At 44.8% G+C, this 22,633-nt stretch overlaps 1 protein-coding gene across 3 annotated transcripts in view; it reads left to right on the top strand.

The window, feature by feature from the left end:
* The window catches only part of Tbc1d1 (TBC1 domain family member 1), a 186,126-nt gene extending 168,463 nt beyond the window's left edge, over positions 1–17,663 (top strand). For 2 of the 3 annotated variants that reach the window (XM_032917082.1, XM_032917083.1), the window contains 3 exons: positions 3,244–3,413; positions 11,342–11,515; positions 15,973–16,173. In XM_032917082.1, coding sequence (XP_032772973.1) covers positions 3,244–3,413; positions 11,342–11,515; positions 15,973–16,173 — 545 coding nt within the window. Of the gene's footprint in view, positions 1–3,243; positions 3,414–11,341; positions 11,516–15,972 lie in introns of all 3 variants that reach the window. The other variant, XM_032917081.1, reaches the window with a different exon arrangement.
* The last annotated feature ends 4,970 nt before the right edge of the window (positions 17,664–22,633 follow it).

Genomic DNA, 22,633 nt, shown 5'->3' on the forward strand with positions numbered 1-22,633 from the left:
ATGATGGAACCAACATGAGTTCAGTCCCAACATGAGTTCGCTCCCTAGAACCCACATGGTGGGAGGAGAGAACTGACTCCTACAGGTTGTCTCTTGCCTTCCCCATGAGTGCCATGGCACACGTACAAATACAACCAGCCAGTTAATAAATGAATGCACAGAGATTCCCAGCTTGTACCAACATAGCTTCCATATTAATAGGTCACCACCAAAGAAGGACATGCTGCTTGAGAAGGCAGCTTCTGTCAATGAGTATGCCTTGACCCCGTGGTGATCACACTGAACTAGATGTCAGTCCTCTGTCCAGTAGTGCCCCATGGTCTGTATATTTCTAGTTTGAGTGAGACAGGGACCTCAGAAGAAACACTTGTGCTGAAAGATGGCTCAGAGGTTAAGAGCACATACTGCTCTTGCAGAGGACCCAAGTTCAGTTCCCAACACCTACATCAAGCAGCTCAAAACTGACCCCTATTTCCAAGGGGTCTGATGCCCTCATTTGGCCTGCACCATCACCTGCAGAGCCATACACATACCCAAACACAAGCACATTACTATAAAGTGAAATAGCTCTTTTTTTTTTTTTTTAAAGAAAAGTAATGCTTACTCTGTTCACCTTCTGACCACATCTGCCTTTAGGAAAAATAGGAGCTGGCTTTCTTACTGGAGGAGACAGCCAGCAGGGCTGGGCTTCTGGTATTTATCTGAGGAATGCCCTACTAGGGAGATTAAAATGAAGTGGAGTGTAAAACTGAGGGTTGGACACACAACACACAGAAGCTTTAGAATGAAAATGGAGTAAGAAATGAGAGTCGTCCTGTGGCCAGGGAACCATTGGCTCTGCAGCAGTGTAACCATGGTGTCACATTGTGATAGGAAGGGGAGGCTCCACAACCAATGGATTGCAGCCTCCTCAGAGAGAGTTAAGGGGAGGAAGGTTCCCCTGGACAGAGTCATGCAGCTGGAAAAGAGATGCCATATGAGATCATCAAGGGAAAGAGCATAGTTCCATGGCTTTGGGAGTATCTTCAAGGGAAAGTAGTTACGTGTGTTGCTCTCAGCAAGCAATGTGTGGGATCAGCTGCACTTACGGCTCCCTCCCTTTCCTGCCTGTTTCTGAATGGCTTGAAAATGCAGAGAAGAAAGGGAGAGTCCAGAAAGAAGTGGGCCACTGTGCCATAGCTCAGCTGCAGTACCTCCCACCTGCCCAGCAGTCCATTTTTCCTGCGAAGCATTAACACACTTTTCCAAGAACAGTTACTGTTGTTTTTTATTAATTCCTGAGTGCAGATATGTGAGCGCATGAAGACAAATGGAGGAGAAATAGTTGGGTTAGCAAAGTGAGTTTGCATTATAGATAACATTTTAACGATTATTTAAAGTTAGGTTTAAAGTCTTTCAGAGTAATTTAAATGTTATCATTTTGTTTGTTCTTCATAAAACCTTTCTGTTTAAAATGCATCCTGTAAGAAATGGAGAGATGGCTCAGCACTGTAGAAGAGCTCTCTTCTGCTCTTAGAAGACCCGAGTTCAGTTCCAGCGCTCACATCCAGCAGTTCACAGCCCCTGTAACTCCAGTTCCACCAGATCTGATGCCGCCTTCTGGCCTTTGCACGGACATACATGCACACATAAATAAAAATAAATTGTGTTGCACCATTCTCCATCTTGTCATCCACCCTGACCCTGAGCAGGTGTGGTGACTAGTAGCTGGGGACTCACTGTGTGGCGGTGGGCTGCAGGCTGCACGCCGCACTTGGTCCCCTCATTACCCAGCACAGGCCATCCTAGGGATACCCACGCCATCACATGATCAGTGAAAGTTTCAGCATAACCTGAGAGCTAACCTGCTGAGTAGGCTTCCAGATCTATCATCCTGCCCTCTGTCTGTCACCAGTGTCAGCCTTTATGTTTCAGGTGGGAACAGCTTTTTTGCATGCTGTCATTCTGACCCATGTGGAGAGGTATCTCTGGGACTCTCCCTCTAGGGTGCTTTTGTTTGCCTTGATTATTGTGGTTGGACAGTTGCTTTATCTTTTTTCCACGATGCTTCAGCCAAGGGTGAGATAGAGAATATCAAAGAAAAAAATTAAGAGTAATTGGCCATAGTTATAGTTATACTTTTGTTTTTTAACTTTTTTTCTTGTTTGTTTGTTTTTTAAACTTTATTCCAGCTACTAGGTGAAACTTGCCTGAGTCGGGTCACCCAATAACCACCTCTCTGTGTTTTAGCCCGGGACACTGGTCCTTATTCTGAAATGACTCCAGTTCCAGGAGAACAGGGGAGGTAGTAAGGACGGACAGCTGCTCGGCCTGCTGCCTTGTGCGATTGGCTGCCTCATCCTCCTGTGTAAACTCAGGATAGGAACTGCTGTGGTTTGCCATACACCATGAGAAAACGCTAGAACTGGAAAGTAGCCTCACCCAACCTGAACCTCCTCAGACAGAAGGAAGGTTCTTGTCTCCATTATTATGAAGTTCAGTGTGCTTTTAAAATTGTGTAGACCTCTGAAAGGCTTGGGACTCTTTTCATTCCATCTTTTATTTCAAAATATAATTCTCCATCTGTAAGAGTCTTTTGGCTTTACTAATCGAAAACATGTTTTAGTGGCTGGAAAGAGGTGGTTTGGAGGTTCTTGTTACACAGTCCTGAGGGCTGGAGTATGCAACAGGGCTTCCCATGCATGCCTGCATCCCAGCCCTGAGTGGGATGGAGACAGGAGAATCTCTGCTGAACACTGGCTCTGGCCGGATCAGGAAAACAAGAAAGAGCCCTTCCTCAAAGGAATATGTGAAGAGTAAAAGATGGGGACACTCAATACCATTTCTGGCCTCCACAAATGCATACAGGAATATAGACATGCACACACAAATAGGGCTGTTTTGTAAAACATGTTTTAGTAATTCTTTTAAAATCTAGATCATTCATGGAAAAAATCATAAGCTATTAAAACTTCTTTCAACCTTTGAAAGCTCTCTTGAATTTAATTGATTTTTCAGAGTAGAAAAAACTTTTATCTGAACCTGTGATAAAACCTAGGCCATTTATTTATTGTTTTTTAATTATTCTCGTTTGCAGTGTTGTCTTGACAACTGTCTGAAATAATAGATTCTTAAAAAGGAAATAATTTGTAATGTGGGCTTATATTTTCTACCCTTCTGCCCTATGGTGCAAAAAGGAGAGAACACAGTAGTATTTAGCTAGGAACTGATGGGGTTTAACTCTGCCTTTCTGTGTCTTCCTAGATATGATCTTCCTTCAGGGATCAGAGGTCATATTTAAAGTAGCTTTAAGTCTTTTGGGGAGCCATAAACCCTTGATTCTGCAGCATGAGAACCTGGAAACCATAGTGGACTTCATAAAGAATACACTCCCCAACCTAGGCTTGGTGCAGATGGAGAAGACCATCAGTCAGGTATGGACTCTGGGCCTTCCAGATGCCTGCTGAGCTCTGGAGTGTCACCTGAAAAGGAACTGCTTCTCACCTCTTTGCCCTCCAGGTAGCATCTTGCCCGATGCCTGGCGTATGGAAGACACATCACAGATATGTATGACTGGGCCTGTATGTTGTGTATATGAATGGCAAAGGCACTGTGAAGCCAGGTATGGTCGCATGCACAAGTCATCAGGTTATTACAGTATGAGGAGGCTTCCATTCTTGTCATGGTTCTTCTGAAATACATACATTTGTAGGGTACAGGATTTTGTTAAAATAAATGCTTTGGGTTTTCCTCTCAGTGGTACTAATCACGATGTTCAGAAAGTGACTTTTCTGTCATCAGGAGAACTGACTGTGTGAATCTGCTCTATGCCTTTCTTTTACTGTTATATTGTTAGTGTTGTTAGCAAGTTTTGGCACCTCTAGTTTCCAAATACAATGGCACCGTTTCTCTGAAATGGTAAGTGTTTTAGGTAATTTTGCCGGAAATTACAACTAGAGTACACAATCATGAGTGGTTTATGTTAGGTGTAGAAGCCAATTTCGGTTCTGGAGAATGAAGACTTTTCCAGTAGAGATTGCTGATGATAAAAGATCAAGATATTTAGACGCAAGAGTCACCACCAGAAGTGTCCAGAGACTGTATGACTGAGAGAACCAGAACCAACAGACCAATAATATAAGACAGGGAATATTAAAAAGGCTTGCATGATTGGAGACTAGGTCTAATTGCCATTGGCATGCTGTTGATCCAGAGAATCTATTAGCTGTTGAGTTCATGAAGCCAGAAGTCTCAGGGAAACATGATGCAGTTGTAGTCACAACTAGATCTGGAGCCGCCTGGAGATTTGTGGGTTGGAGGCTGAAGGAGCTTGTGTCTGGTGTCTGTAGTGGGTGGCAGCTGCAGCAGCTCCACTTGCCCAGGAGGAGTGGAACTTGGCTTTCTTACTGGCAGTAGCCACTGCCGCCACCACCTTCTCCTCTTCTTCCTCCTCCTCTTCTTCCCCCTCCTCCCCCTCCTCTTCTTCCTCTTCCTCTTTTCTCCTCCTCTCCTTTTCTTCCTCCTCTTCCTCTTTTCTCCTCCTCTCCTTCTTCCTCCTCATCCTCTTCTTTCTCCTCCTCCTCCTCTCCTCTTCTTTTTTTGTGTAGCCCTGGCTGCCTTGGAATTCACTCTATAGAGCAGGCTAGCATTGTCACAGAGATCAGCTTGCCTCTGACTCCTGAGTGCTAGGATTAAAGGCTTCCTTCTCTTTTTGCATTTGTGTGACTGGGCCCCAGCCTGTTGAATGGCACAACTCACATTCAGGACAAGACTTCTGTCCTGAGCGGTTCTGCCATATATCCATAATCTCCAGAAAATGCCTTCATGGACACACAAGAGCCTTGCTTTACCAATCTCCTAGCATCTCTCAATCTAGGCATAGTGACAAGCAAAAGTAACTGTCACACAGAATGTACTGGAAGGGGTTGTCATCATTGGATCACACTGCAGAGTCATCAGTCAGCTCTCCTAAGTTTAGAACATGTTCTACAGATAAAAATCTAAATAAATCATTTAAAAACAGATTAAAAAATAAATTTAAATAAATCATTTAAAAAGTTTTCCTTTTTCCTCTTTAAGTAAATACTTATGTAAGGCTTTCTGGTCATTCATCAGATAGCTCAGGACAGTCCAGTAAGTCCAGGGTATTATAGGGCATGCAGCCTCTACAACTCTCAGCTCTTCTACCATAGGGGTTAAATACTTGGGAGAAGAGATATGAATCTGGCCTGGGCAAATGGAGAGGATGTCCTGTAGCTTGTGAAGGTGACCGTGCATCTTAGCACACTGCACATGCCAATGGTGGAGTTCTTGTCCACTCTGCACTTACCCGTGGCTAGCTGATTGGCTCCAGGTCTCACCTGCCTGGCCCCACTGCTCAGTATGGGCCACTTTGGCTTACTGAGTCCTTACTTTTGGTCAGGTCCTAAAGGGGAAAAATACACACACACACACACACACACACACACACACACACACACACACACACACACGAATAACACAGTCATGACCGCAGTCCTGAGGACAGAGTGCTTAATTGGCTGGCCCACACTCACTCTGCAGCCAAGGGGAGAGGTAAGGTTTCAAATGCATCACACACCTCAGAGTGCTTTAGCAGCTACCCACACCACCTACCTCAAGATCTTACTGTATGGTAAATGCTTGATTCTCTTCATTTCTAATATTTTCACTCCTTTACTCTCTTCTTACCATATTTATTGAATATACTTAATGTCTTACAGCTTCTGGGGTAAGCCCAGAGTCTTGCTACCTACATTGTGTCTCTGTCCCATGAGTGCTGACTTCTAGCCTTGTTCCAGGTCCAGAGCATGTCACAAGTAACCAGCCTCAGAGAAGGGGTTGGGGACAGGTTTTTTCCCCCTCCACCTTTTCTGTGGAGAATTGTACTCAGTGGGAGCACCGAGCAGTCTAGCATGCACCAGGTACCCTTTGGAATATGGGAATATTCAGTATTGGAAGCTTAGAGTGTCCCAGCATGGGTGCCACAGCAGTTCTATGTCTATGTATCTGAGTTGGTTTGGACAACCCCTGTGAACTTGGCATACATCACTCAAACTCCTTAGCAGATTTATGTCATGGCATTCCTGTTTCCATTTTCATTAAGATTGGACAGGCCCAGCACCCCCATATTGCAATAGCAAGGCTTAGGGGGAAACCCTGGGGTGCCGGGGTATTGAGGTTGAGCTGACATAGTTGCATCCATCTGGGCCTAGAAGAATGAGATGATTCTGGATGGCCAGCATTTTGTGTGATGGCTTAGTAAGTGGTGCTTTAGGTTTTAGGAGCCTCAGAAGGCCTCTGGTGCAACTACCCAGCCCTGCCTTTGCAGCCAGTACAGGGATGAAGAATACACAGAGTAGTAGTTCCAGTGCTCACAGCATTGTGCTGAGGTAATGAGGGTGTAGGCTAGGTGAAATGGACATTTGGAGCCCAGGCTTTCATTCCAGGAATTGTCTTGATAGATAGCAGATAAGGGTGCAGGCAGCTCTCTGCTCTCCTTCTCACTCATGTTTCAGTTGGAACCTGACCTCTGAGAACTTAGACTTTCTCTCTCTTCCCCTCAAGAGGATATTTAAGTCTTGAACGACACTAGAGAACAAGCCAGAGGTGTACGGCATGATTACTCAGTCTGAGAAACCCCAGCTCAAATCTGGGAAGTTCTCACGGCGGAAGTGAGGGATGTTGTTACTGCATGACAGAGCTTGCAGCCCAGTGCGTAGACAGACCATGGCAGAGGGCAGTCCACCCACCCCATTTCTTTCATTCAATGCTCTCTAAAGACTACTTAAGCAGCTGGGACCCAGCCAGGCTCCTGGAATAGTGTCTGGTACAGGGTTCCAGAGCCCTGGCTTAGTTGGGTCATGCTGGGAGGAGCATCAAGTATTTCCAAGGGTGAGTGTCTAGACAGAAGACCTAAGGTCTCTAGAGCCACTAGCCTTCCTCCATGTGGCTTTTGCTCACCACAGTTGTTAGATACAGTAATCCATGAGCACCTTAGGAAGGCCCTATGATAATTATCAGCACTAACAGAGTTCTAGTCCTCTTACACTGACTATGACTCTGAAGCCTTGGTTCAGTTCACAGCAGGAAGTCGTAAGGCTGCTCTGACCTGCAGCCTCTTGCAGCATGGTTTACCTTTGTACTGCAATTCCAGACCGCTACTCAAATCATGAAAGGACTTGTTAGGTAGGTGGAATCCAGGGCTCCACCTAGACCTACTGACTCAAGGATCCACAGGACCATGTGGGAGCTATGCCATGAGCAGCATTATTAAGAGAAGTTGCCTGTAGTGTTTGACCTTGTGGGGTAGAAACCAGTCTTCACAAAGCTCCTGTGTTCAGGCTACAGCAGCAGAGTGACCTCTTGTGCCCTTTCAGGAGACACTGTACTGGTTGAAAAGACTCATTTGTAAAAGGACAGTCAATAGTGCCACACCAAGAGGGTGAAGTGCCTTGGGGGAAAAGCACTTTACCACTGTCACGTGTGATGATAACTAAAATCAGATTGACTTTTAGTTAGCTTTATTATTGTTTTTACAATGACTATAGACGGAGCGCCCCTTGTTGTGGATACCCAGGCAGACTGCTTCCACTGCCTTAATACTGAGACTAACAGATTGGGGGAAAAGGTCTAAAAGTTAAAAAAGACAAAACTTTGTGGCTAATTGTACAGATGCCTTTGTTATACCATGTGCAAAGACTGCAAAGTGAAATCCTGAGTCTTCGTTAGCAAATGAGGCGAGATCATAAACACACAAGGAGAACCATCTAGCAGACACAGATCCAGAGAAATATTTAGCTTCATGTATAATTTAAAGTTTTTAATGCCTTACCTGCCAGATTAAGAAGCCAGGTTTTTAATAGAATGCAGTATCAAGGGCATGCATGACCTGGCACACCAGTGCATGCTGGTGGCATTCTGTCTGGATTGTTCCTCCTGGGAAGTGAGTGATTTGGCAATAAGGGCAAGCTAGTAAACCAGTCAGACCCTTCTGCTGCCGGAATCCCAACCATTGGGATGCATTCTCAGGACTGGCCCCGGACACAGGGAAAGCCTATGTATAAGGAAATTCTCGTAGTTATGTTTGTAATAACAAAAAACTTGGAAACAGTCAAGATGACCAGCATTTGCTGGATGGTCTGATGTGCTGAGTTGGTGGAGAACCATGAAGCCATGTGTACTGGGTCAGGGACAGGGCACCATACGAGAAAGCCCTTAGAACATAAAATTATGAGAAAAGTGGGTGGGATAGGATGTGTGCTGTTAGTTGTGTTTACAACTAGAAAACTATGCTTAGAGCAGTGAGGAGGAAGGAGCATAACGATGACAGAAGCTGCTCTGGACATTCGACTTCCATCTGTAGCTTTATTGCTTCAGTAATAAAACTGAACATAAGGAAAGGACTAATTCCTGCTTTGACAAGCAGAAGAAAATGCTCTTTTCAGCACCAAATTTCTGGAACTTTTCTGACAACTATAGAGAAATGGAGAGGCAGGAGAGTGGAAGGCTCAAGTGGAGTCAGATGGAACCAAACTAAAGAAAGCTAGGGCTGCTTCCTCCTCGTGGGCTGTTGGAGTGAGCATGCTCAGGGCCTGGGTTTTAGAAGGCTCGGGGGAGGAGCTGTGCTTGTTCTAGAAGTGAACCCTTCCCAAAGAGCATTGACTTTTCCCATCAGCACCCAGTGTCTAACATTCCTGTCTTGAGTTCATTGATTGAACCGTTTACCAGCGCTTCTCTGAGGTGCCCTGTGGAATCAGACTTTAATCTTAGGCCACCCTGCATCAGTCACTTGTGCCCTGTGAGTATGTAAGAACAAGGGCCCTTACCGCCATCCCTTTATTTCAGTCCCTTGGCCAAGGCAAGCCCAATAGTTGTACGTGCTACTCAAGGAACAAGGTTCTTGCCCCACCAGACAGACTGCTGTGGTTTTTGGACCATTCCTGGGGCATAACTGTAGTCATGGACAGTGTTCTGAGCAGCTGGATGATACTGCAATTACACCGAGATGATGAGAACCCGGGATATTTATTATGAATTCATGGAGGCCCAGAAGGGCACACAGCCTGTGGTCCAGCTTAACCTTAACATGTCATCATAAGTCTGTAGAAAAGGCTTGGCTTTGTTGCCAAGTCTCCCAGGACAGGAAATGATCTTTAAACGAAGTGCATTTTTCCATCCTCAGAACTGCACAGGAGCGGTTTCAGGGCAGTGGTTCTTGCCCTGCTCAGACTTTCAGACACCTCACTGTGCATAGCCATTGAAGTTCTGCTGAGATAGATATGAGGTTAAATTCTGAAGGGTTTTGTGTGTGTAAAACAGACTCCAGACGAGACGAGAGCTTTCCAGGCATGCACTGGAACTTCTGTGAGCTGTGTCCCTTCCTCCCCAGCCCAGTGCTGGGAGGTAGGTATGACTGCTCCATGGAGGAGGACCAGGAGATGTTGAGAGAGTTGCTTGGAGTCACTCAGAGAGATCCCCAGTGTCAAAGCTAACTCGCTGCCTGAGCCAGTCACCAGGGATGTGACATGCAATGCTGTCCCCATTCACTTCAGTCACTCAGAAGCAAAAGGAAACCAGGTAGATGCAGATAACATGCGACTTAATATTTACATAGATTAACTTTTGAATCTATTCAGTATTAACCGTGGAGTTAACCTGAAAATTAGGAAGCATTGAAAAATAAGACAGCTTAGAAGGGCAAGAATGTGGTGGGGCTTTATGGGGCACTTGCAGCCTTGGTGCTTGTGGGGGACCCTTGGGAAGCTGGCTTTACACAGCTGGGAGGGGTGTTTGCTGCATTAATTAGGAGATGCACGTAGAGAGTCACTTCTGCCCTTCAGAAGCTTTGACTTCATTCTCAGAGGAGTGTTCTAGACTAACAGTCTTGTTCTAGACTGTCAGACCACCTTGAGGGTTGTGAGGATTATGATTGTCAGCTTGACAAGATAAAATCACCTACGGGACAAACCTTAGGATTAGTCTGAGGCAGTTTCCAAATTAGGCTAACTAAAGTGAGAAAACTTAAACTAAAGTGAGAAAAGCACCACCCCAGGACCTGGGGTCCAAACTGAGCAGAAAGGGGACAGAGAACTGAGTGAGCATCTGCACTGTCTCTTGGCTTCCTGGCTGTGGATACACTGTGCCCTGCCACCCAGGCTCCTGCCACCTCAGGCTCCTGCCACCTCAGGCTCCCCACCACTGAACTGAGCCAAAATAAAATTCTTGTTCTTTGTTACTTTCATTGAACATTTTGTCACAGTAATGGGAAAAGTAACTACTGTGGGCCTATGGGGAGTGGCTTCAGCCTGCAGGCTTACCTTACCGCAGAGAAGGGGTCTCACTAGGCAGCAGCAGTCTTGTCTGCTGACCTCAGGCCGACCCACTACAGCCCTGTTGCTTCCTCCTCAGGGGAAAGTACAGACACTGCCTCTTGGGTGGCTTCTGCACTTTGGGCTTGTTTCACACGTGTGGCTCTGTCATCACTGTTACTGTTACAGAAAGAGAGACGACTCAGGCATTGTTTTGTGTTCACTCATCTGTGTGTGGTTGACAGTTAGGGTTGGCTCATTTCTGCAGATCTATGTCAAGAGGACTTTCTGTAAACAGTCCCATTGCTTTGTCATTCTTACAACTTTTTTTTTAATGGAAACTGACCATTTAAGCATCTACTGTAGTTGGAGTTTTTTTTTTTTTTTTTTTTTTTCGGGGCTGGGGACTGAACCCAGGGCCTTGGGCTTGCTAGGCAAGCGCTCTACCCCTGAACTTAATTCCCAACCCCAGGAGTCTTACAACTCTTAAAAACCGAGCTGAGTTGTAACTAAACTTGGTGCCTGTGCAAATAGAACATGATTCTTTTGTCACTTTTGACCTATAGTTGGTGTATTTAATAGAATTTTTAGAGAAAGCAGCTAGTCTATGCCACCTGAGTGTTCAGTGCCAACGAAGGCCAGAGGAGGGCATCAGCTCCCCTTGGAACTGGAGTTACAGCTGCAAGCCACTAAATGGGTGCAGAAAATTATATCTGAATCCTCCAGAAGAGCAGCCAGTGCTTTTAACTGCTGAGCTGTCTCTCTCGCCCTTCGAAAGTCTTTGTTTAAACAATCTTTTTAGGCTTTTAGAAAAAGCGTTAAAACCTATACTTATTCTTTTTCCTTTGGATTATTTCTAGGTATTCATTCTATCTTCTCCATGTAAAACCATTGATCTTCTCAAAGCTGAATTTTTTCCTCTCTTCTGTGTGCTACCGCATGTGCTAAGCATGGAGGAATGATACCCACACATGGTGGCGTGAGCGTGAGCACAGGTCTTAGTTTCTGAGCCTGATGATTTCTCTATCCAACAGGTGTTTGAGATGGACATCGCCAAACAGCTACAAGCCTATGAGGTTGAGTACCATGTGCTCCAAGAAGAACTTATTGATTCCTCTCCTCTCAGTGACAACCAAAGAATGGATAAATTGGAGAAAACCAATAGCAGCTTGCGCAAACAGAACCTTGACCTCCTGGAACAATTGCAGGTAGAGCATATTTGCAAAGCTGCTTCCTGAGCCTCTGTGTAGAGTAGCTCATTAGCTCACCACAGGCAGTGGCAGCCTGGGCTTTCCCATGACCAGAGGACCTTTCCCACCCTGCGCTCTTTGTAGTTGTGATCAGAGGTGTCCCAGGAGAATCGGCCCCTTTATTACGGAGCAGACAGAATGTCCTTGCTACGGTCAAACAGTCCAGGAGCTTTCTGAGAGGCTCTTTCTACACTTAGCTTTACAGGAGACCAGCTTGGTCGCAGATGCTGAATGCCAACAATTGTGCTTTGAATAATGATGAGAGCTTTCATTGCCTGGGGGTAGAACAGGCTAGGTCCTTAGATAAATAAAGAAGGAGGGAAGTGACTTAAATCTATCTAACAAAATAAATCAGAACAGTGATGGTTATTTATAAGTCTGATACAAATGCAAAGATTTGTTTGTTGAGGGGCGCCGTTCTCCCTCTAGAACCTCCCATCTTAAGTGGGTGAATGCAGGTGAAGACACAGAGGAACAGCACTATAAATAGTCTATGCAGAAGGGAGAGGGACTGAGCGTGATATGTGCAAAAACCACTGCAGGGCATGGCTCCTCTGTCAGTGCAGTGGCACTAAACCTTGAGTTCTCTTTGTTTGATAGTGTAAATGGGAGAATGTGTCAGTGTCAGAAATTATTGGTTGTTAATGGAGGCTCTTGGCTCCATAGAATATGTTCTCCACCTTTATCTGGTTCTGATCTTTCTCCATAGAAAGCCACCGTCTCATGAGTTTGTTCATGATGTGAGAAAGGTGGGCATTTAAGTACCCCCCCTCCTCCCTCACATGCCCTCCTCCCAGCAGCTCTTGACTGCAGGAGACTGGTGGATCCTCACTGTAGTGCACAAAACTGAAATGTTTCCCTCGCTCATCCTAACTGCCAGGCACATCTGAAGCCATACTGCTTAATCTGTCCTTACTAAAAATATGCTGCTGTGCTTCTTCCCCAGAAGTCTCAGCTGTCACCTGAAGGGAAGTCATAGGGGACAAAGAGCCTGCTCTGTCCCACAAGGACATACTGTGCAGGTCACTCCCAGTGACTTCAAGCTGGCAGTGGATCTGTGACATCAACCTTGAAGTGAGCACTTCCCACTGAGCTCATGTTTCCATTTTGAAGCAGTCAGCTTTCTGTGAGCAGAAGTGTGCACTAGGATCCTTACTTAGGCTAATCCTATGTCTCTGTGTGGAGTTTCCAAAGCAGTGCGTGCCACCCTGCTTCTATCTAAGAGACTTGTAAAACACTGCCGAGAAGTCTAAGGCATCCGTGCTCACTCACATCACAGGTGTCTCCAGGACCACCCTCTTCTCTAGACTGGGGCCTTCTACCTACTAGGGATTTGAGTGGGATTTGCTAGCCCACTGCAGTTACTGAGCCTGTGCTGTGCTGGCTCAGCTGAGCTGCACATTGCCCTTCCCGAAAACGTGGGCAAGGGGTGGTGGTGCTGTGTGGTTAGGCCCTGTGCTAGTTTAGAAGGAGCTTTCTCATGATTCTCTCTGTAAGTATAGATCTCATATGCTTCTTATCCCTTTTGTATCAGAAGGTTTTCAGTATGGTCCTAAAGTACATAGTACATGCTATATTGTAGCTTTGTTCTTTTCATATACTTGATGGACAGCCAAAGTTTATTGTTTTTTAAACATTTAATAAAGTGTGGTGTGACACAGAAAAACAAGTAATACACAATGTTGACTGTTTTCTCTCATGAGGAGAAAGAAAGCTGGAGTAAAAAACACTTAAAGGGGGGGGGAGGGCTGGAGAGATGGCTCAGTGGTTAAGAGCACTGACTACTCTTTTAGAGGTCCTGAGTTCAATTCCCAGCAACCACATGGTGGCTCACAACCATCTGTAATGAGATCTGATACCCTCTTCTGGTGTGTCTGAAGACAGGTACAGTGTACTTACATATAATTATATAAATAAATAAATAAACAAACAAATAAATAAATATTTTTAAAAAAGATGGCCTAACAGTAGATGTACCACAGTGAGGCCTGTTATAATATTGATACTTGCTAAACATTAATAACTATGAGTCTTAAAAATTAGGTTGTAAAGATAGTAGTGGAAGTGATTGCATGGGAAAATTTAATTGTCCTCCATTACTGTGAACAAGCACTATCTTTCCCACAGCCTTTAGCAGTGCCTAAAAATTCTCAGATGGGTAGCACTGGCCCAGCACACCTTAAGGATGTGTACAAGCACACAAGGGTCTATACAGAAACAGGATAGAGAAAACAATCTGGAAACAGCACACTGTTCGCAGATATGTTGGGTTATGCTGTCATTCAAAATACAGAGCACACAGCTGTTTTTGAATGAGTGTTTTTGTTTATATGTATTAATTAGAGAAGCAAATCTATTTATTTGCTTCTTTATTTATTTGGTATTCTTTAAAAGTATAATATATGTCTGTTCTGTGAAAAAAAAAAAAAAAGAAAGGCTATACCCTCAAAATATCAGTAGTGACTGTTGCTGTGAGGTAAATGTCAACAGCCGTGCTGGCTCCAGTGTCCTCTAGTTCTTTCTCCTCACCAAGGACCCTGAGTAAGCGCACACTGAAAGGTTTATTCTTCTATGCAGTGAGTACATGTGTCCTACCAGAACCTTTAAGTCTGAAGGTATTTTTAACTTTTGTAAGTGGCACAAGTTATTCAAGTATATGTAAGTAAACATAAAAGAATAATGATCATAGATTAATGCCAGAAATCATTTCTGACATTTAATAGTCTTAAACTGTAAACACCAAATTTAGGTTAATGTATGTACGCCATCTAAATTAGCAGGTGAGAACTAATGTTTGTTTTTCTTTAATTTGAAAGGCTATTAAAGGTTTATTTATTTATAAAATACTTGAGAAAGTTCTAAAAATTTTCTTTGCCTATTATACTTTAATGTCCAGTGCTTAATTAGCACAGTGTTGCTCATTCATTTAAAATAATGCACAGAGTAAATATAAAAATAGGCTGTCTCACAAAGAGTTGTCTACAAGCAAAAGCTGAAACCCTCGAACCTGGTGTTCACAAGCAGTAAGTACATGAGGTGATTCCGTATGCTAGGCAGTAGCAAATGGAGGGCATGAGAATGTTTCCTAATAATCCACTAGCTCCGAGCAGCTCTTGTAGGGCCTGTGGGAACCAAATCTTGAAAGATCAGACATGCTTTCTTTACTAACTGAGGAGGCCGCCATCTGTGCCTCACTAGCTCACTCTTCAGCCTTGCAAACGATTACCCCAGAGCCGCATGGTTCACAGAGCACAGGTGGGCCAGACTCAGACCTGGACAGTGGGGAGAGTTTTAGGGATGAGACGGTACCACTTAAGGAGAGGCACCAGGCATGCTCCCCTCTCTGAAGTGGATGGCCTGCACCTCCCGTCCTTGTTCTCCTTTGATTCAGTATTCTAGTGGTACAGCTGGCGCTAGACTTGGAGTCACAGGTTTTCTGTCTAGCACGAAGATTTTCTTGTTCAAAAAACAATTTTCTGGGTTTTAAAAATGAGGTGGGAAAATAGTACATCTATTTTCCCTAGCTCAAACAAATGGACATGCAAGGTGGGGTGGGGAGCCTGGACTAACAAGGTAGGCAGCCCCCAGTGCAGAGTGCCGGGGTGCAGCTAGAGGCTGGAGTAGGCCAGGAAGGCCTGGAATATAAGCCTGGAGCTGCTTCCGTGCTCTCAGAGGTCCCTCGGGCCACCAGAGCCTAGCACCCCTGAGATGCCTGCCCTCTAGGACAGGAGCTAGGAGCTAGGGCTACAAAGCACCAAAACTTCCACTTCCCTGGCCCTGGTGTGTCCTTTCTGCCCTGGAGTGAGACTGGGATCTTGTTCTTTGCAATGCTGGTGGTGGCCAATAGGCAGCAGTTCAAAGAAAGCTCTCAGCAAAATGCTACTGCTTCCAGCATTCCGTGTGCAGAGGGAAATGCCTAGTTTCCAGTGGTGATATCATACTACTCCACAAAAAATAAGAAAACCAGATTTCAGGTTAGAGAGGTATCCCTAATACAAGTAGACTGTCACATAGCCATTTGACCATTTGTGAGAGTGACATTAGTTTTTAAGTGTTAAGTGTTCAGTTTAAGTGGTTAGCTGCAATAGGCTGTGCTGTGTGCTTCCAGTCTGACCCATCGCAGCATCCTGTGTGTACTTGAGCTCTACCCTTCTCCCAGGGTAGAGATTGGGGGTACAGTTCCTCATGTTCTGATGCTGCTTTCTCAATCCCTTGTCCCAGAGGGGCTCAGATGCAGAAGAATGTCAGGGTGTTTGTAAGGGTCCAATCGGCCTGCACCAGAAGCTGGGATCATTCTTCTGTGAACTGATCATCAGTAAGCTCCAGAGTCCCCAAAGTGGTGGCATTGACAGCAACCCCCTCTTGTGTAATCAGAGGCAGGTACATTCATTCTCACCTCTCCTTCCATTCTCCAGGTGGCAAATGCTAGGATCCAAAGCCTTGAAGTCACGGTGGAGAAGCTTCTTACCAGCGAGGGTAAGCTGAAGCAGGCTGTGCTGACCCTGGAGATGGAGCGCTCTGCCCTGCTGCAGATGGTGGAGGAGCTGCGGAGGCAAATGGCCCAGCCCAGCACTGCAGAGCCAGACTGCACCCGGCTGGAACCTACAGGTGACTGACAGCTGCCAGGAGAGACTGCGCATGCGCCACTTACACTGTCCGGGCCTTAATGGAGAGAGGGAAGCTGGAAGCAGAGAAGAGAGAGCTTCTCAGGGAGGAAACTGGCTGACCAGCCTGCAGATTCTTTTGAGCTCAGAATTTGGAATTGGAGGACAAAAGTCTCAGAGTTATTGTTGTTTTTGGTTCTAATTCGTCCCCTTTCCAGTCCTGGTTGTTGTAGCTTTAGATGGTGTGGGCGTGAATAAATTACATTTATGGTTCCTCCTCCTTCAGGGACACATGGTGTGAAAAGAGCATTCATGACACCAGGGTTTCAGAAGCAAGATGGGCTTGGAATAGTTCCTCAGGCAAAAGTGTGACCATGCCCTTGGTGTCACCATGAGGTGCGGTGGGCCCTCGTCACCTGAGGTGACCATGGGGAAGGATGCAGGGGGTTTATTTAAATCGGACGCATTGCTCGTTCCTGACTCCACAGTCACTCCCATTGGTTCTGAAGAAGCTCATCTTTTACAAACACAGTGTTTGCTATGTTTTTGCTTACCCTTTGAAGTCACAGTAGTAAATGTTTCATAAGACATCAGTTTTTAGGTCCCATGTTATTGCTAGTGTGTAACCTGCAGCTCTGGGGTCTGGCATATTTATTTCTTTGTGATTGTTTCGTATCCACACTATAGGGCCACATATTTATTTTTGACTGTCGAATGATGTATCACAGCCTTGTCTTGAGTCTTGACCTCTCAGAAATCTGATTCCTCATAGAAGGAACAAAACATATCAAGATTTCCAGGGGCTCCTAAGATTCTAAAACATTGCAAAAGAAACCAGGCTGAAATTGCAATCAGATGTGTGGCAGCTGACAGCTTTTCAGAGGTAGGAAGTACGTTTTGAAAAGCACTCAAACACGTGCACTCCTTCCTTGGGATGGTGAGGACCCTGTGCCTTCAAGCGGAGTGCAGCTCACAGGTGCCCTGCTTCCAGCTGGTCCTGTGTGGAGCATCATCCGTGTGTACAGCAAGTTTTTCTATTTTTAACATACAAACAGAGGCTTAGGGAAGAACCACCAGCACAGGGGCCTCCTGCATATTTGAATTGGTCCTACCTTGCACTCTACTGGCCCTCTGTTCCTGGAGGTCCGTTGCAACTCTCTTGGTAGGAAAAGAGCCTTGTAAGCCTGGGGTGTAAGGAGAGATCATCCACCATTGGGGTCATATGGGATCTCCTAGCCCTCTCAAAGGGACACCAAATGGCCAGGAGGGATAGAAGACTCCCTCTTGGACTTGGGTCAGAGAGTTCTCTCCATAAACCAACATGACCAGTCCCAGTTGATTCGAGCAGGGTTAGTCGAAGGAGGGTTACAATGGACAGCTTCTTTCTACATTGTATTTTATTATTTGAATGTTTTAATGTTGAATTTTGGACATGTTATTAATGTTCAAAAACACTGACTCTACAGTAAGAAACAAGCAATAAAACATAATTCACACCCCTGTCTTCATGGTCTGTTTTTCAAATTCTGAGTTTTGGCTTTGCAACTTGGGGTAAAGGAGGCTTTGGTACACATGTCATCTCATTAGCAAGGGTATTTTTGAGGTATCAGTTCTGCTTCCTGTTGCAGTAAAAATTAAAAAAGCGGTGAAATCAGTTCCCGCGAGTTCTAACTTGGCGTGGGTCCATGGGCCTCCCGCTCCAAGCTGTCTCTCTGCCAGCCACTTTCACTGTCCCCCTGGTACTCTTGGACCCAGACAGTCACTCCCTGGCATTCGTTTTGGCACTGTAGGCCATATAGAACTAATATTAATTTATCTCAGCGGTGGCTGGTTCCAGTGTGGTACCACACCACATTACCCTAACTATCTTCTAGCCCCAGTGGTCTCTCTGCTCACATTGCTAGTTGCCCTGGCCAACCCTGGCCAGCTAGGAACTCTGATCCCAGCTACCCAGTAACATCAAGACTCAACAAACTGCAACCCAACAATCAGATTTACATGTTAAATTCTCAATCCACAATACATCCACACAATAAACTTAACAACCAAATGATAAGGATATAAACCACCCACCTAGATAAAATATAATTTGCCCATCCAGACACAAAATCCTGTATACATCCATCCCTTAAGAATAGTCATAACAACCAATGCAGAGAGGAATCTTAACATCCACCGCTATGTTCCCTTGGCTGCCTCCTCCTCCTTGCTGCCCTGGCTTCTTTCTCTTAAACTTTTCTCCCACCCATCCTTCCTTCTCATCCAATGACAGGCCTTGTTCTATCCTGTACCTGCATAATGACATCAACCTACAGCTTCCAGTATCAGTGCCCAAGTATTGACGACGCTGGGATATCTTTCTATGGAGCTGAGAATATTAGCATCAGTTAAACTGGCTTCTCCCATTGTATGTGCACCATCCATCAGCACAAGATTGTATTGTGCTAGAGTAGCATGTGTGCATACTCCTATAGGTATAAGTTGCATTCTATACCATATACTTATAGTAAACCTATGGATATAGGTTAGACATGGTCACAGCTAGTGGCCTAGAAAGGAAAGAAACAGGCAACTCATTTCACTGTGAACACTTTCAGGCAAATTATTAAACCATGGTTCATGTTAATTTTTCTCCTACCATACAACTCTGCAACTACATGTACACTTGGAGGTTGTCCTTCTTTTGATAAAGTTTATGTCTTGTATACTTGAGTCAAGCCCTTAAAACACACTGATATGTAGAACCTGGTGACAATCAGATGCGGTCCTAGGTTCAGTTGCCCCTTTCTACATGTGGGTAGAAAAGCAGTGTCCATTTGGGATTTGGGGAATTGGGGAAAGGGCTGTTCTAGTGATTGGAAGACTAGATTTGCTTCTCAGCTAGAGAAGTGAGGGACCAGATGGAGGTGTGTGACTAAGAAGACCCCAGTTGTCTGAGATAGAAACCACTGGACCTATAAGGCAGTGTGGAGCTGTGTGAGAAGCTGCTGTTGACGGAGAAACCACCAGTGGCTGTAGCCAGAGGTCTTGTAGTAGGCCTCAGGCCTTCTTGATCAGCACTCACTCCTGCAGAAAGGAGCTGGAAGTAAAGCAAAGAAAGGACACTGGAATTATCAAGTGCCTCCATGGTCATGCTGGACAAGATGGCCTTCAGGGACAATGGGCCTTCACTTTGGTCTTCCATGTCTTATAGCAACAGATCCTAGAGCCCATCTTGATTTAGAACCCTCAGGGTAAATGGCCAAGAAATTAATTCTAGATTAACCAAGTGGCAATGCAAACCGACACAGGTAGTTTTGGAACCTAGGTAATTTGGGTGATAGCACATGGATCACTTTTCCCTGGGCCCTTGGTCTAAGTAAATACAGTTAGTGACCCCTACAGAGTTCAGATTCCTAGACTGATTTCTGCAGATAGAAACCTGAAAGACCCCTGTTGACACCTGAACTTCCTACTCTCTCCTTCAGTGTGGTAAAGTAAGTGACGGGCCCTGTACTCTTAAGTCTGAATGCTGCTGTAAGGATTTGGTGTAACAGAATATTCTTGGACTAGAGAAAATGGAAGGGAGTCTACTCCTGCCTCATTTTGTAAAGAAAATAAGGGGTGAAAAAGAAGGTTCAAATGGTTGACTGGAAGGTCAGGGTGTATCCCCAGTCTCCTGTCTACCTTACAGAGGACACGGCCCAACTTAAATTGTAAATTACAGTAGATTTCTATTGTTTGTAGTTTCCGAGACAGGAGCTCACATAGCTAAGGCTGGCCTTGAAGTAGCTTGAGTGCATAGCTTGAGTGTGACCCTGAACTTACCTCAATTCCTCGGTGGCCAACTAGATCTGGGCAGCGGTGAGCTTTAGGACTCACTTCTGATGGTGTCAGTTTACTACCAGGGAGGGAGATCTTCATCCTAAGGAATTCAGATGGAATTGACTCCTGAACCACCTCCTACAGCTTTATCACACCTGAGTTAGGATGGGGAAGGAGGTGTTCTAGACAGGGCTCCTCAGTGTGTGCTCCAAGGTTGAAGAGTGCTACAGTAGAATCTGACCTCAGTAGATGTTTACTGAAGTGATGTGCTTGACACTTGTACCTCTCCTCCTCCTCTTCCTTCTCCTGCTCTTCCTCCTCTTCCTCCTCCTCTTCCTCTTCTTCCTCTCCCTCTTCCTCCTCTTCCTCCTCTTCCTCCTCCTCTCCCTCCTCCTCCTCCTCTTCCTTCTCTTCCTCCTCCTCCTCCTTTTCCTCCTTCTCCTCCTTCTTTTACAAAAATCATTACAACTACATGTTTTCAGAAAAAAATTTCCAATGCAAACTTGCCTTTGACTTTAGAGAAAGGAAAACTTCCACTGAATAGAATGTTTTCTGTTATCCTGTCTGGAAGTTATTAGTATAATTGTGGAAATACAAGCATTTTTTTTTTTACATGGCAGCCAGGAGTCGTTTAAACAATTTAAACCAGAGAACAAAACTTAAAAATCATGTTCGAAGTAGCAAGGAGATATATAATCAGCTGGTTGTTTCTGCTATAAACCTCTAATACTACTATGTGTATATTTATGAATAAGTTATCTGACCAAACAAATGAGAAAGTAAGAGTTTGGAATGAAGCAAACAGTTTGTTTAAAAGCTGAGGCTAAAGGGTGGGGTTTGAACCCAGGGCTTTGTACATGCTAGGCAGGTGTTTTCTCACTGTCTGTACTCCCAGCCCCACCCTGTATTCTTAAGGAGAACAGTGAATACTTCCTCATTTTAATCAGATGTCACTTCCCAATCAACTCAGTGGGAAAAAAGGTTCTTCTGTTTAAGGCTAAGGGTAGCTTCTTTATGTGGATATAAAGATATACTAGGAGGTAGTTGATAGTATATTAATTCTGCTAGGTAGCAGTCTTAGGTTGCAACCTAGGACCTAAACCCTCTTTAGTAATGGATTTTTAAAGACAGGATTTACAGTATTAGATATGGGTTTCCTCATGTACAGTGGTCCTCAAATCTGACTATAGAGTGCTTAGTTATCCCCAGTAGTAATGCCATTGTGGATGTAATAGCACGCCTTGCCAGGTGGTCCAGCTCCCAAACCACCCTTTTCTACAAAGCTCTTCGATATTACTTTCTCAGTAAATTTTATTTGGGTTCAGCCTACTAGAGCCCTCTGTTCTGGACTGTCAATGTGCAGGTATTGGTAGAAGGTCCTAGTCTAGGTTTTTGTTTTGTTTTTACCACCTAGACACATGTTCACCTGTGTACCATGTAGATATGCTGTCTGAGTTGTATTTTTCTTATAGGTTACAAGAAATTCATGGTTCTGCGTCTGAAGTTGGCTTTGTTGTGTACAGGAACAGCACTGGGAGCGGAGGGGGGTGGGGTAATAAGAGAAGGAAAGAAAAGAGTATCACATTGTGAGTGTCCTGTGTCACACTTATCTCACTGAGCACCCCTAGTCTCCAAATAGTTATTACTATGGTGCCCTTTCTCAGATTCCAGGCAACCAGATGTTGCTATGGGTAATCAACCTTACTACATTTTTTCCCTAATAGCCTTGCTATGTTCCCTACCTTAGCTATAAACTGATGATTTTCCTACCTCAGCCTTGTGAGGGATGAGATCACAGCCTTTCTGTTCCTATCTATAGATGTGATGTGACCAGCTGTCTCAAGCCCCTGCCATTGACTTTCTTGGAGAGAAGGACAACCACCTTGAATTATGAACTAAAATAAATTCCTTGTTCCCTAAGTTGCTTTTTGTCAGGTTATTTCTCATAGCAACAGGAATAAACCCAGAACAACGGTGAATGGTGTAATTGTGGTTCACTGACCTCAGGGGCACTCTTGTCTGCATGGGTCATGGTGCTCTTAACAGATATTTCTTTAATCCTTGGGACCCTCTAAAGAAACTCCAAGAGCTTCTCCTGCACTGTTTGTGTTTAATGTCAACTATACAGCTAAGCATACAATCCTACTGGGCCTTGACATAAATATTCAAAGCTAAACTAGCAGGCTTCCCATACGTCAGTGTGCAGGCTTTGGTTCTAACCCATGACTCATTCTGAAGAGTTCACTTTTTACTTTAGTGCATTTAGTTTGTGGTTTTCTTTTTTAGGGACAGAGTCTCACTATATATCCTGGGTTGTCCTGGTACTCCCTAGGCAGCCTAGGCAGACCTGATTAGCTTGTATTTTCCCAATATACACTCTCAAAATATCAGGAACAAACGGAACCCGGCGCCAGTAACGTAAGGGACGTGCCTTAGTTGTAGGCAGAAGTCCAGGAGTCAGCTGAAATGAACCCGAGTCCATAAAATGGAAATACTTTGCATGTTTCTTGTGCAAGTCTTTGGGGAAAGCACAAATTTCTGAGGCAGAAGGCTCATTAACAAGCACTGAAAGTTAGCACTGTGTTCTGATACCACAAACCAACGGCATCAAATCTGTGAGCTTGAAATTTCCCCCATGGGGTATAAACGTTTAGAATGGGGATCTTTG

The sequence above is a fragment of the Rattus rattus genome, chromosome 11 (assembly GCF_011064425.1).
Source record: "Rattus rattus isolate New Zealand chromosome 11, Rrattus_CSIRO_v1, whole genome shotgun sequence".
Classification (NCBI taxonomy): domain Eukaryota; kingdom Metazoa; phylum Chordata; class Mammalia; order Rodentia; family Muridae; genus Rattus; species Rattus rattus.